General features: G+C 59.4%; 6 protein-coding genes across 6 annotated transcripts; 4 read left to right on the forward strand and 2 right to left on the reverse strand.

Moving 5' to 3' along the window:
- Positions 1-809: 809 nt before the first annotated feature.
- On the forward strand, positions 810-4345 carry DCS_07231 (uncharacterized protein; the record flags this gene model as incomplete). Its single annotated transcript, XM_040804516.1, has 7 exons — positions 810-1552; positions 1764-1789; positions 1856-2345; positions 2487-2564; positions 2635-3117; positions 3192-3904; positions 3972-4345. 7 exons carry the CDS (start codon positions 810-812, stop codon positions 4343-4345), a joined length of 2907 nt encoding a protein of 968 aa, XP_040654620.1.
- Positions 4346-5097: 752 nt separating this feature from the next.
- DCS_07232 (uncharacterized protein) lies at positions 5098-5635 on the forward strand (the record flags this gene model as incomplete). Its single annotated transcript, XM_040804517.1, has 2 exons — positions 5098-5349; positions 5462-5635. 2 exons carry the CDS (start codon positions 5098-5100, stop codon positions 5633-5635), a joined length of 426 nt encoding a protein of 141 aa, XP_040654621.1.
- A 229-nt stretch (positions 5636-5864) lies between these two features.
- DCS_07233 (mitochondrial iron uptake protein) lies at positions 5865-6529 on the reverse strand (the record flags this gene model as incomplete). The annotated part of the gene is made up of 2 exons (XM_040804518.1): positions 5865-6119; positions 6173-6529. The coding sequence occupies 2 exons, from the start codon at positions 6527-6529 to the stop codon at positions 5865-5867; spliced, it is 612 nt and encodes a 203-aa protein (XP_040654622.1).
- A 1061-nt stretch (positions 6530-7590) lies between these two features.
- DCS_07234 (AP-3 complex subunit sigma) lies at positions 7591-8299 on the forward strand (the record flags this gene model as incomplete). The annotated part of the gene is made up of 2 exons (XM_040804519.1): positions 7591-7740; positions 7802-8299. The coding sequence occupies 2 exons, from the start codon at positions 7591-7593 to the stop codon at positions 8297-8299; spliced, it is 648 nt and encodes a 215-aa protein (XP_040654623.1).
- Positions 8300-8453: 154 nt separating this feature from the next.
- On the reverse strand, positions 8454-9001 carry DCS_07235 (uncharacterized protein; the record flags this gene model as incomplete). The annotated part of the gene is made up of 3 exons (XM_040804520.1): positions 8454-8573; positions 8623-8693; positions 8758-9001. The coding sequence occupies 3 exons, from the start codon at positions 8999-9001 to the stop codon at positions 8454-8456; spliced, it is 435 nt and encodes a 144-aa protein (XP_040654624.1).
- Positions 9002-9696: 695 nt separating this feature from the next.
- Positions 9697-13135, forward strand: DCS_07236 (leucyl-tRNA synthetase; the record flags this gene model as incomplete). Its single annotated transcript, XM_040804521.1, has 2 exons — positions 9697-9777; positions 9836-13135. 2 exons carry the CDS (start codon positions 9697-9699, stop codon positions 13133-13135), a joined length of 3381 nt encoding a protein of 1126 aa, XP_040654625.1.
- Between the last annotated feature and the right edge of the window lie 1311 nt (positions 13136-14446).

The raw sequence follows: 14446 nt of genomic DNA on the forward strand, positions 1-14446 counted from the left end.
AAGCTACCTGTGAGGTTTCAACGTACATTCGCATAAGACTCGGGAGTAAGTAGTAGTATGGAAGCCGGTTCTGAAGGTACAGCATAAGTACCCAAGTACAAAGGTAGTGCACAAGTAAGTGCTCCGTAATGTCAGAGTCCTCTGCATGAATATCGGAGAGCGACGGCACATTTGCGTCCCCTGGCCCATACGCACCCAAAATACAGTACCACGACAGTGGGATGCCGCATTGGCGCCAGGTACTAGGCACCTAGCAGTTACAGGTACCTACAGTAGTTAGTAGGTATTATTAGGTACCTAGTACCCAGTTATCCTAATGGTGCGACTTGTACGGAGTAACTGTAACAGCTCTTGCTGTAATTAATTACTTGCTTAAATACTTACTCCTTCAGGCCTTCAGGTGTACTTACAACGTACTCAACATGTGCACCATACTCAACATGGACTTACAACTACTTACACCTACTTTAGTACTTATCTGCACTACAAACGGACGAGTACAGTACCTAGTAATACGTACTCCATACGGAGTACTCAGTAGTCATGGATGCAATCCTACTCCGTAAATCAGAATACTTCCGGTAGGCGAATAATATGGAAATTCATGAGAAGAACGCGGCCAAGTTCAATTCTGAATATTCTGCCTCGTCCGAGTCGCGCAACGTCACTGCTTGGGACGGAGCCGTACTGGCTTGCACCCCTCCATGCCAGGTCCCCAGCCTACCAAGTACTGTACGGGCTTGCCTACTACTCGGTGTGGTTGTAGGTATCTGAACGCCAGGGCTAGGAAACACCAATAATGCATCATAATGGCATATCTTGCGTTGCTGTGCACGCCGTACCATGAACTCGGTACCTGCTACCTAACACTGCAAGTAGTGCTGCCTACCGTCGGAGCTGAGCCTACCTGCGCTGAGCCAAAACTGATCACGCACCTCTGCACTCTGCACAGGGCTCGAGTGCGGTTGGGAAGGCTCGCTTCGTCCTCCATTCCCTCGTCTTGGCCCCCCTCCATCATTTCATTTCTCGGCGGCCAGCGCACTCGGCCTCTCGTCACCTCTCCTTCGACCAACCATTCTTCACCTGCCAGCCCTTCCTTCTCATGCTCCGTCTTGGCTCCGATCCTCCATCGCCCGCACGCTGACGGGAACACACGCTCTCTCTGCAAAGAATACCTGGCGACGAGGTCATCGGTCGGCGTTCCAGGCGCGTCGTGCTACCAAGAAAAGGCCGCCGCCCTTGCTGTTGCCGGTCCGCCATTCGCCACCACCGCAATTGCCTTCGTGGCCAGTCTCGGGTCGCGCCGCGGGCCTGTCTACCCTGCCTGCCCTCGGCCTGCCCTGCCTCCCTGGTCCCCTTCGAGCACACCTAAACTACAGTATTATTATTACCTAGTCATCGGCGGCCGCACAGGGTTCCCCAATCGGCTACGAGCACGGACAAAGCAATTCGTCGGCGGCGCGCACAAACGGATGTCGACGACGCGGCCGATACCTGACGACACCATCCATCACCGAGACGTGTCGGCTTCGTTCGTCCCCCCGCCCTCCCGGTCAAGCAGCTGCCGCCACCGTTGCCTCGGCCACGATAATACGTGCTGCCAAAGTCCTCAATACCCTACCTTGCGCGTCGCACGAACCTGGAAGGGGGAAAGCCAAGGGCCCCGCCTCGCTGCCCGGTGGAGTCGATTGATGACCTACACCTACCGACCCTGCTCGACGGACGACTGACCTCACCCGCACCGCGTCTCGTGCCCGTTCCAGCGTCGTCGCTCGCCTCCTCGGCCGAAGTCGACGCCCTTCCCTTTACCCTCCTCCATCGAATCCAGGCGGGTGCTGCTGCTTGACAGCCCCAGAACCGCCCAAGATTCCGCCTCCAAACCCATCCCGTCTCCCCTCCAACATTCCCCTGCGGACCCTACCGCCGCGCCCCGACGGCGAGGACGGATCCTTCCTCCCCTTCCGCTCAGGCGACCTCCCGCAGCACCGTCGCCTGTCGACGGGCTCCGACTCTTCCTGGACCGACACGGGCGACATCGGCGAGCAGCCGTCGGCCGAAGAGGACCTCGTACGCCTTCAGCTGCCCGACGAGCTCGAGGAGGAGCTGCTGGCCGGCATCCAGAAGCGAACGCCGCGGCACGGCAAAAAGGTGCGCATCTACGAACCCTCGCCGCAACGATACGGGCGACCGCGCTCCCGCCTCGGCGCCCGCATCCTCGACAAAGAGGCCATCGACGTTCCCGACACGGCCGGCCGTTTGCGTCCCTCGCGGGCTGATCGTTGCATCGGCGCCATCATGTCGGGACACTCGGGTTCCATCCATGGCCTCACCGGCAAGGCCCTCCTGTGCGTCCCCCCCCCCATCCCTTCCCGCCTCGGCGGCCGGTGCTTGATCCGTGTCGCCGGTCCATGCTCGCGCTCCTGCTCCTGCCCATGCCCCTGCTCCTACTCCTGCTCCTGCCCATGCTCCTGCTCACCCTTCTCCAGCTACTTCACCAGCATATTCGTCTCCCTCGGCGTCTTTCTCTTCGGCTACGATCAAGGCGTCATGTCGGGCATCATCACGTACGTGTGCGGGTTACCCTGAAGCGCCATGGCGGGCGAGCATGTGGACGTGGCTGACGGGCCGTCGCAGCGGCCCCTACTTCATCGATTACTTTCACCAACCGTCCAAGGCCGAGGTCGGAACCATGGTGGCCATCCTCGAGGTGGGCGCCTTCGTGGCCTCGCTCGTCGTCGGCCGTCTCGGGGACATCATCGGCCGCCGTCGCACGATCCTCTACGGATCGTGCATCTTCTTCGTCGGCGGCGCCCTGCAGACGCTCGCCACCTCGATGGCCATGATGATGTTCGGCCGCATCATCGCCGGTCTCGGCGTCGGCATGCTGTCCACCATCGTCCCCGTCTACCAGTCGGAAATCTCGCCGCCGCACAATCGCGGGAAGCTGGCCTGCATCGAGTTTTCCGGCAACATCATCGGCTACACGTCCTCCGTCTGGGTCGACTACGGCTGCGGCTTCATCGAGAGCAACATGTCGTGGCGCATTCCCTTGATGATGCAGTGCGTCATGGGCGCCCTTTTGGCCCTCGGAAGCCTCGTCATCGTCGAGTCCCCGAGGTAAGCGGGCCGCCCTTGCCCTCCCCGTCCCGCCGTCCTCTCTTGCCTGCGCGCTGACCGTTTTCCTCGTCCAGATGGCTTCTGGACAATGATCACGACGAGGAGGGAATGGTCGTCATCGCCAACCTCTACGGCGGCGGCGACATCCACAACACCGAGGCGCGCGACGAGTATCGCGAGATCAAGATGAACGTGCTCCTGGAGCGCCAGGAGGGCGAGCGGACCTACGGCGACATGTTCCGCCGCTACCGCACGCGCGTCTTCATCGCCATGTCGGCCCAGGCGCTGGCCCAGCTCAACGGCATCAACGTCATCTCCTACTACGCGCCCTACGTCTTCGAGTCGGCCGGCTGGGTCGGCCACGACGCCGTGCTCATGACGGGCCTCAACGGCATCACCTACTTCCTCTCGACCATTCCTCCCTGGTATCTCGTCGACCGCTGGGGCCGACGACCGATCCTGCTCTCGGGCGCCGTCGCCATGGCCATCTCGCTGTCGTTCATCTCGTACTTTATATACCTCGACATCGCCTGGACCCCGCGCATGGTCGTCCTCTTCGTCATGATTTACAACGCCGCCTTCGGCTACTCGTGGGGGCCCGTCCCTTGGCTCTACCCTCCCGAGATCCTGCCGCTCAGCATTCGATCCAAGGGGGCGAGCCTGTCGACGGCGACCAACTGGGCGGCCAACTGGCTCGTCGGCGAGATGACGCCCATCCTGCAGGAGTTGATCAAGTGGCGCCTGTACCTCGTGCACGCGTTCTTCTGCGTCGCCAGTTTTGTCATTGGTGAGTGAGAGTGCCTTGGGGGGGCGACGTTGTTCAAACGACGACGACTGACGGGTGATTCTTGCAGTGTACTTCCTCTACCCCGAGACGTGCGGCATTCGCCTCGAGGAGATGGACTCGATATTCGGCGACGCCAGCACCGCCGCGGGGACGCCCTCGATTCGCGCCGAGACGGGCTCTCTCATGAGGGGCGGGTCCCCCGTCGGGTCCGGCCGCGGTGCGGGGCCGTCCAATTCGATGCCAGGCCTGTCGCTGGAGCACGACGGGGAGGTAGACGAAGATCACAAGTCGCAGGCGCAAACCGGCGGCGGCGACGACAAGACCATCGGAGGCTGGCTGTCGAGGGTGGCCGGCCGCGGTCGAGACGACGGCGCGAGCAGTTCTCAGGGCCGTTATGCGCCACTTGGGCAACGAGAGGAAGGACGGCGCAACGACGACTGAAAGAGCCATTGCCGTTTCTGCCGACTGGTGTTTTTATTTTGTTTTCATCATTCTTGCATATAGATGGACGACTGGTCGCACGAAGGCGTTCGTCGTCCTTCGCGGTCACACCCGCCCCCCCCCCCTCCCCCCTCCGAAGGTAGAGTTTGGACGTCGGGCGAGCTTGACCGACGGCCTGGGTCGGCGGCGGCGAAGAGGTTCGGAAAGTGACGAAGAAGACGATACGGCGCATTTTCGAGACTGGATGAGATGTGTGATGCCGAGGGATGGGCACACCAGGCCAGACGGCGACGCCGGGATAGATGAATACCTACGTACAAGGTAGACGCGGATAGAGTATTCCTGGGCGTCGTCGCACGCCGACACGCATTGCGCGGCTCGTGATAGCGATTGAATTAGATGGATCGAATATATATCAAGACTATATCCTATGAAACTTGTCTCGCTCTTGCTCGTGCCATCTTGAAGCAAGATTGGAGCTTGAAAGGCTGAAGTGCAGCATTGTAGCGGATAAATGTTCCCATGTGCGCCAACACTATATAGCACTGTACTGCACTGTACATAGTTACTATGCTGACCCCGTACTTGTACAGTGCACCACCATATTATTTGTACAGTACGTCTGCTGCCAGTTGAGTGTGGGTGGTCCGTGCTCCATCTACCAACTTGACGATGATTGCCATCGACAACTTCGTCACGCCCTTTTCATAAACTTGCACCTTGCTCGTCCCCCCCCGCGCCATGGCGAAATCATGAACAAGGTGGATAGGGAAATCGTGCACGCGTACCGGCACCTGTATCGAGGTCTGCTGCACGCGGTCCAGTTCTCGTCGCCTGTCCGATACGTGGCGCGGGACCAGCTGCGGTCGGCCTTTCGCGAGCGAGGTGCGTCATGGAATCCAGAAGGAGCGAAGCGGACCCTGTGGTTTCTCCACGCGGCCGCAAGGGAGACGGGTCTTGAGCACAAGATCCTGAAGAACCTGCTGCGGGTGAGACTGCAGCAGGTGAGAGAGCGGTCCAGCTGGAAGCGGGTGCTGCACGAAAGCAAAAGCAAGTGCGTCGTCTCCTGCCCTTCGGCCGATGAGGACATAACGGCTAATTGTGGGATGAAAATAGGAACCTGTCGAAGCTCCAGCAAGAGACGGCGTTGAGCCATTACGAAATGACGGTGGCGATGCTGAACAAGAGCATGGGGCTCTGCCTGCGTTGAGCAGCGCGTCGAACTTTTGTGTGGCCCGCCGCCGACCTGTCCGCGGCCAAGGACGAGGGAAGAACGGCGACGGTCGTTAACCGAGCGAGGCAGCAAATGGACGGATGGCCCTTGCTGCGGTCCTCGCCAGGGAGCGACGATGGGCTTGCATAGTTCAATCGCCGAGCCCATGTTGTGTTGGCACCGGCACCAAGCCGTGCAGTGCCGGTGATGGGATGCTAGTCGTACTGGACGGCCACGGCACGTCAAATCACATCACACGGCAACGCCAACGAAGGATGGATGTTGTCTTTACTCATTTGGGTCGCCCTAGCTGTCGGCCGACTTGTCAATCGTGACGCCGAGTTCTTGGAGGATGAGCTCGCTCAAGCTGACGCCATCTCTCACGTAGACCCAACTGCCGGACCCGGTGCCCTCCTTCTCCGCCTGACCTTGGCCGAGGATGCACCAGTCGTAGCGCTTGGGGCCCGAGATGGGCGACGAGAGCCAAATCTGCTTGTTCGGCGGCTGCTTGTTGATGACGTAGGTTCCCTTGTCGGCCACGGTAATGGTCATGACGCCAGCCTATTGTCGGTCAGCCACGGCCCTCCAAGCTCTTGGGTGGCGGGGAAGCCTACGGCGAATTCAATGTCGATGTCTTCCCGCGAATCCTGCAGGAGCTCAAACTTGGCCAGCACCGCGTCCAGGTAGGTGTCGGCGAGATCGTGGTACTCGCCATCGGCCAGCTCGGCAACGCCCAGCGATCGTTTCGTCCTCGCCGCAGCTTCCTTTGCCGGGCTGTCCGTGTCCGGCATGATGCCCTTGGCCGTCAAGGGAGACGAGGAGAACGCTCGCCGGGGCGTGGGGCGACCTGGTTGTGGGAGGAGGGCGGCCGAGGCACATTGAACGAGGCGAAGGCGGGAGCTTCGAACGCCGCAGCTTCGGGCGCCACGAGTGACGACGCGCGAAAGCTCGAGGATGCGCTGCCGAGCCATGATCGGCGTCCGTGTTGGGGGGGCAGCCAAGGAGACGAGACGGAGGGGGTGGGCTTGCTTTGCGAGGCTTCGTCCGTTCGGCTCGTACGTACGTACGTTGGAGACGCGAAAGATGCGGGTTGACGAAAATTGTTGGGCAGAAATATGAAATATCGCACGAGCCTTTTCTGTGACGGGCTATGGCCGTTTCCGCAGAGTCGAGTGGAGGAAGTACACGTAAATTTGCGAGGCTAGGACGGAGTACAGAATTCAATAGACTGCATCACGGGGTGACCATCGTTGGCAAGCCGTATCTTGTCCAGGTCAAGTGTCTACTTATTACTTGGTGGGTGTAGGTATCTCAGTGTTGAGGTCCACAGTACGGAAGGACATGTATTTCTGACCTGCTAAATAGGCGTACACTTACAGTACTCTGTCCACCTAAGGACAGTAAGTACAAGACAGTGCAGCCGACAACTACAGACAGTACAGAGTACTCCGTACAGGTGGAAGCACAGGCATTATCTCTCTACAAGTGACTTTCCATATTGCCAACAAGAAGATACTTGTAGAAGATACTTGATCGGTGATAATGGCATATTCCACTTTCTGTTCCGAGTAGGTGTACTGTACACGTACCGGCGTTGGAGGGAAAGCATTCGAGGCAAAGGTGGGAGTGCGAGCAATAATAGCGAGGTGCGCTCGGTGCTTGCAAAGCTGAGTACACTTTGGTGTACACCTACCTGTATTATAGACTGGCTGGCCAGCTGGTAGGCAGGTAGGTCGCCATTAGGTCGTCAGTAGGTCGCCAGTAGGGGGGTACTAGGTACTAACCTAGTAGGCAGCAGGTAGGCAAGTTTGCATGGCAGTGGTAGGGGCGGGCAAGGTGCCGCAGGGTCCCTGCAGGGGAAAATTAGAGTACGAATAACATCTCTGTGAATGAAAAACAGCTTCGATTATGTACTCATGGCAGGACTTGCGCTGCCATTCAGTATTGTAAGTGCTCTGTCAACGGACGGATTAGTAAGAATGAATATTCATACCACCAACTTTGCGGAACAAGTACAGTACTGTAGGTGTACATGACGCAGGACCCCCACTTCACATTGGGCTCGCCTCCCACCTCCAGCCATGCCGGACGAGCTTCTCCTCCATCCTTCACCATGATCAACGCGTTTCTCGTGTTCAACGGTCAGGGCCAACCGCGCTTGACCAAGTTCTACACGCAGCTCGTACGTCGCACGGCCGCACGATCCAAGCACGCAAACGGCGCGCGGACTGACAGGGGGCTAGGAAACGAGCATCCAGCAGCGACTGATATCGGAAATCTTCACCCTCGTCTCGAACCGACCCGAGGGCTCCTGCAACTTTCTGCCTCTTCCGCCGCTGCTGGCGGCGTCGGGAACGTCCCACACGTCCTCGAATGAGGAAAACGACGTGCCGTCGCTCGTCACCTACCGCCACTACGCGACCCTCTTCTTCATCATCATCTCGACGTCGACGGAATCGCCCCTCGCCCTCATCGACCTGATACAAGTCTACGTCGAGTCCCTCGACAAGCTGTTCGAGAACGTTTGCGAACTCGACCTCATTTTCAACTATGAGACGCTCCACGCGACCTTGTCGGAGATGATCATCGGCGGCGTCGTCATCGAGACCAAGCTCGACCGCATCGTCTCCGGCGTCAGGGCCCAAGGGACCGTGGCCAAGCGGCCCGTCAACGAGGGTCGCGGCACCGGTCTCGGCACCGGTCTCGGCATGGGCGGTAACTTTGCCTGGGCCGGACGATGACGCACCGTGCCCCGGGGCGAGGGCCTCGGCCGGGTGGAGAGAGGGAGTCGATCGATTTAGCGAATGAAATTGTCCACCATCATCCGTACACCTTCATCCGCCATGCAGGCAGGCAACGCCAAACGCCGCACGTGGTGTGCATATATCGTACAGCTCATTTTGATCTCGGTTCCGACTCCGGGCCCCTTGTATTCACGTCCGGTGCATCCTTTCTCCATTCGTATCGTTTATCGGCGTCGAGCACGCCAAAGAGATTGGCGGCATGTCGGCGCATCTAGTTTGAGTCAGAAAATCGTTTTCCTGCGTCGAGAGTTCCCGCTGACCTCTTCGGACGGCTTGTATTGCTTCCCCCACCATTCAAACTCGGAGTAAAAGAGCAGCCAGACCATGGCAGCTGAAGCGGAAACAGGTCAACGCTGCGGCTCTTGTGCGGTGCGGGGGACAATATCGGAGCCTACCCGTGATGGTCGCAAGCTGCGCAAACTTGACACCTTTCTCCCATCTTGGCGACCTGCTCGCGAGATAGATGCGCCGCTTGTACTTTTTCTCGAACCGAAGCTGCTGCTGATGGTTCAGCTCGGTAAAGTTTGGCGGCCACACCTTTCTCGCCTTGTACGGATTTGTCGCTGCCGTCAGCGGCACCTGCTTCGGAACCGAATTCCCTGCCGGCTGAGCTAGCCGTCTGATGAGCGTCGGGAACATGGCGGCAAGTTTTCGTATCCCAGACCTGCGCAGTCGTAGGAGGCGGTCGGGGTTTGCGTCTGCTTCATGAGCAGCGTGAGGCTGGAATAAGGCAACCAGGCAACGCGGTACCGGCTACGGAGGAGGGAAGTACTGTGCTCAGTACCTAGTACTCCGGACATAGCGTAACTACGGTACTGTTAGAAGGTACTGTACAGTAATACTTAAGTAGTTGCCTCGCCTACAACTAAAAATGGATACCGCACCACTGTGTGTATTTGCAGCACTTGTTCAATGTACTTATACTGTACGGAGTAGCGAGCGTATCAAGTACTGTACAGAGTACGTACTACTGTGCCTAGTATGGTACGCTTCGATACCTAGTAGGCACTTTGACTCCCAAGTACGGGCAGGCTACAGGTAATATTACTTGTACCTACTCCGTACAACGTACTGTAAACCTAACATATCGGATCGCACATCGCACTACAATTTTTCCCCCCCAAGTAAGTCAAGCATCCTCTGCCCCACCACCGAAACCCCTCCACAATCCCGATCCCCCTCCATCGTCGTTTGCTGTTTGCCGTTGCTCCCACTCAACTAACTCTACACAGCACCCAAAGAGTCACAGCATCGGAGTTGGCGCCTCGTACATTCTTCTCGAGTCTTCTCGAGTCCTGCGTCACAACCCATCCACCCATTCCTCCATCTCAGCGATGGCGTCGACTGGCGCTCCCCCGAGCAAGGCCATCGAGGCCTTGTCCATCTCGACACCCAAGACGAAGGAGCTGAAAGGAGTATGCCGACCGCCTCGCCCAACCCTGCCTTGCGGAAAATGCACGCTGACCTCTTCAGACGGAGAAGCGTGACTCGTTGATCGCCGTCGAACGAAAGTACCAAGAGCAATGGGCCAACGACCGCGTGTTCGAACAAGACGCTCCGACGACCGAGGAGGTGCCCCTGCACTCCATCTCGGCGGCCGATCTGCGAGAAAAGGTGCCCAAGTTCTTCGGCTGCATGGCGTACCCTTACATGAACGGCGTCCTGCACGCCGGCCACACCTTTTCCGCGAGCAAGGTCGAGTTCGCCGCCGGCGTCGCCCGGATGCAGGGCAAGCGAGCCTTGTTCCCCATGGGCTTCCACTGCACCGGCATGCCCATCAAGGCCTGCGCCGACAAGCTCATCAACGAGATTAAGCTCTTCGGTCAAGACTTTTCCAAGTACAGCGAGGCCGACGAGGCGGCCGATGCCAAGGCGGCGGCCCCGGCCGACAAGGCGAAGAAGGAGGACGTGACCAAGTTCACGACCAACAAGAGCAAGGCCAATGCCAAGACGGCCAAGCTCAAGTACCAATTTCAGATCATGAAGTCGATCGGGATCCCCCAGGAGGAGATCCATCTCTTCGCCGACCCCCAGTACTGGCTCGAGTTCTTCCCGCCCCTCGCCATGCGCGACCTGGCCAACTTTGGATGCCGCATCGACTGGCGCCGCTCCTTCGTGACGACGGATGCCAACCCCTACTACGACGCCTTTGTGCGGTGGCAGATGAACCGCCTCAAGGAGCTGAACAAGATCAAGTTTGGCAAGCGCTACACCATCTACTCCATCAAGGACGGCCAGCCGTGCATGGACCACGACCGCGCCGAGGGCGAGGCCGTCAACCCGCAAGAGTACACGGCCCTGAAGCTGAAGGTGCTGGAATGGGCTCCCAAGGCGGCCGACGCCGTCAAGGGCATGATTCCCGAAGGCAGCGACGTCTTCCTCGTGCCCGCCACCCTCCGGCCGGAAACCATGTACGGTCAAACCTGCTGCTTCGTCGGCCCCAAGATCACCTACGGCATCTTCAAGGCCGGCGAGAAGTCCTACTACCTCGTCACCGACAGGGCCGCCCGCAACATGGCGTACCAGGGGATCCTGGCCGAGGAGGGCGTCGTCGACAAGGCCGGAGAGATCCAGGGCGCCGACATCGTCGGCACCCTGGTCAACGCCCCCCTCTCCCTCCACACCGAAGGCGTCCGCGTCCTTCCGATGGAGACGGTCCTGCCCACCAAGGGCACCGGCGTCGTCACGTCGGTCCCGTCGGACAGCCCCGACGACTTTGCCACCGTGACGGACCTCGCCAAGAAGGCCGACTACTACGGCATCGAGAAGGAGTGGGCGGAGCTGGAAATCTTCCCCATCATCGACACGCCGTCGTACGGCGACCTGTGCGCGCCATTCCTGAACAAGAAGCTGAAGATTGCGTCGCCCAAGGACACGAAGCAGCTGGAGGAGGCCAAGGAGCTCGCGTACAAGGAGGGCTACTACCAAGGCACCATGAAGGTCGGCCGCTTCAAGGGCGAGAAAGTCGAGACGGCCAAGCCAAAGGTCCGGAGCCAGCTGGTGGAGGCCGGCGAGGCCTTTGCGTACTCGGAGCCCGAGAAGAAGGTGGTCAGCCGATCGGGCGACGACTGCATCGTCGCCCTCATGGATCAGTGGTACATCGACTACGGCGAGGAGTCGTGGAAGCGGACGGCGCTGGCCTGGGTCGTCAACGAGGACGGCGCCGGTCTCGAGACGTGGAGCCAGGAGACGAGGAACGGCTTCGAGGCCGTCCTCAACTGGCTGAACCAGTGGGCCTGCGCCCGGTCGTACGGCCTCGGCTCCAAGCTTCCGTGGGACCCTCAGTTCCTCGTGGAGAGCCTGAGCGATTCGACCATCTACATGGCCTACTACACCGTCTGCCACTACCTGCAAAAGGACCTCTTCGGCCGCGAGAAGGGCATCGGCAACATCGAGCCGGAGCAGATGATAGACGAGGTGTGGGACTACATCTTCTGCCGGCGCGAGCTGAGCGACGAGGTTCTCGAGCAGTCCAAGATCCCGCGGGCGACGCTGGAGAAGATGCGTCGCGAGTTTGAGTACTTTTACCCGCTCGACGTGCGGAGCTCGGGCAAGGACCTGATCCCCAACCACCTGACCTTCTTCCTCTACGTGCACCTCGCCATCTTCCCGCCCGAGTACTGGCCGCGCGGCGTGCGGGCGAACGGGCACCTCATGCTGAACGGCGAGAAGATGGCCAAGAGCACGGGCAACTTCATGACGCTGCGCGACCTCACGCTCAAGTACGGCGCCGACGCGGCGCGCATCGCCATCGCCGACGCCGGCGACGGCGTGACGGACGCCAACTTCGAGGAGGACGTGGCCGACAACAACATCCTGCGCCTCTTCAACCTGCGCGAGTGGTGCGAGGAGATGGTTCGGGAGCGGGACGGGCTCCGCACCGGCGACGTCAACTCGTTCCAGGACGCGCTGTTCGGCAACGAGATGAACGGCGCGGCGGCCGAGGCCATGGAGCAGTACGGCCAGACCAACTACAAGCTCGCGCTGAAGGCGGCGCTCTACGAGATGACGAGCGCGCGCGACTTCTACCGCGAGGCGTGCTCGGCCGGCGGCATCAAGATGCACAGGGAGCTCGTGTTCCGGTACATGGAGCTCCAGGCGCTGCTCATGGCCGTCATCGCGCCGCACTGGTCCGAGCACATCTGGCTCGAGGTGCTGGGCAAGGGGGAGACGATCCACGAGGCGCGCTTCCCCGAGGTGCCGGCCGTGGACGCGGCCCTGTCGGCGAAGCGAGACTACGTCCGCAACACGGCATCCAACGTCAACTCGGCCGAGGGCCTGCAGCTGAAGAAGAAGGCCAAGGGCAAGGAGGTGTCGTTTGACCCGAAGCAGCCGAAGAAGCTGACCATCTTCCTGTCGGACAAGTTCCCGTCGTGGCAGGCCAAGTACATCGAGCTGCTGCGGGAGATGTGGGAGCCGGCGACGAAGTCGGTGGACGACAAGGCGCTCAACGGCAAGATGGCGAAGCTCGGGGAGATGAAGAAGGCGATGCCGTTCGTGCAGGGGCTGAAGAAGCGTCTGCAGTCGGGCGAGGCGCCGAGCGCCGTGCTGGAGCAGAAGCTCGCCTTTGACGAGAAGGAGACGCTCGCGCAGATGGTGCCGGGGCTGAGCAAGACGGCCGACCTCGTCGCCTGCGACGTGCTGATTGTCGAGGAGGGCGGAAAGAAGGGCAAGAACATGATGGACGGCACGGAGGTGGCGATAACGGTGCCAAACGCGGAGAACGCGGTGCCGGGCGTGCCTACATTTTTCTTTGAGAATGTGAAGGCGTAGCTCGTCGGCGTAGGGTTGTCGTCGTGGCCGTCGTGGTCGTCGCGGTCGTCGTGGCCTTGTCGAATGGAAGCGTCCTAAGAGGCAGCATGGACTATGCACGCACATGCTAGACTACATGCGTTGCGAGCACATACGTACTGGCGTGCATGTACATGTGGCGGCGGGATGAGGTGGGATGGACGAGTCTATCCAAACACACAGGCACTGCGTACGGAGTAGATGCTGCTGGTGTATGGTTGCACCAAGGGCCTTGTCGCCTGTTTCGACGAGCCCTTCCGGATGAAGGAAGAAAAGTACGACATGCCGGTCGTGCGTTGTGCGTGCGTGCGTGAGAGAGAGAGAGAGAGAGAGAGGTGTGACACCCGAACCGTTACACGAGGTCCTCGCATGGGTTGAGGTCGTCTCGGTGGGCGAGGAGGGTTCCCGTCCGGCCGCCGAGACTGTCTCGTCCGTCCTGCAGACATGTCATTGCGGACCTGTCCCCGTGGTTCCCATCGTCGCAGAGTACGCGCCTGGTGCGTGGTGCGGTGCTACTGATTGCCACTCCCGCCCGATGGCGGTCTCGCGGGACGGTGACGGCAACGGCCACGGACAAGACGAGCGTCCGATCAGCATTCTTGCTTGCTGCGTACCTGTAGGGAGGAGCAGGGTCGTGTGCTGTGCTTGTCACAAATGTCAGAAATTCACAATGGTGCCAAGTACATGTACAGCATGCCATGCACGGGACAGCGTTGTATCAATACTCGATGCCGCCATCGACACGGACGGGAAGAGAGCACGTCATCACAAGGGGGATAGCGTACGTGTCTCCATTCCACCGCGGCGAGAGGTGCGGACGCATGCACGTGGCGAGGTGGCGGAGACCCTAGGCGGATATGGATAGCATGCGTGCAGTTGAATAGTGTGACGATGTCATGATGCTGTTGCTCATCTGGAACTCCTGTTGACGTTGACGGGGATGGCACGTGCGTGGTGATGAATGAGCAAGACGGGTAATATTACTGTCGTACTGTGCATGTACTGTAAGAGTGTACTGTACCTTGGGCGAGTTGGTAGGTGTCGCAGGCATTAGTCACTCCATACTCCATACTTTGCACTACAATACTTACTTACATACAGTATACTTACAAGTAGTAATATATTGTACAAGTACTCCATACGAGTGCGGAGTACGGAGTACAGGAGGTGTGTTTCCATAAGTAATATACGGAGTATAGTTGCTGGAAATATTACTTATTTGTAAGTAATACTCCGTACTGGTGGCTTAAGTATACTTAGGTACTTAAGTACGGAGTAATAAGCCGTACGGAG

This window comes from Drechmeria coniospora, chromosome 03, assembly GCF_001625195.1.
Source record: "Drechmeria coniospora strain ARSEF 6962 chromosome 03, whole genome shotgun sequence".
Classification (NCBI taxonomy): domain Eukaryota; kingdom Fungi; phylum Ascomycota; class Sordariomycetes; order Hypocreales; family Ophiocordycipitaceae; genus Drechmeria; species Drechmeria coniospora.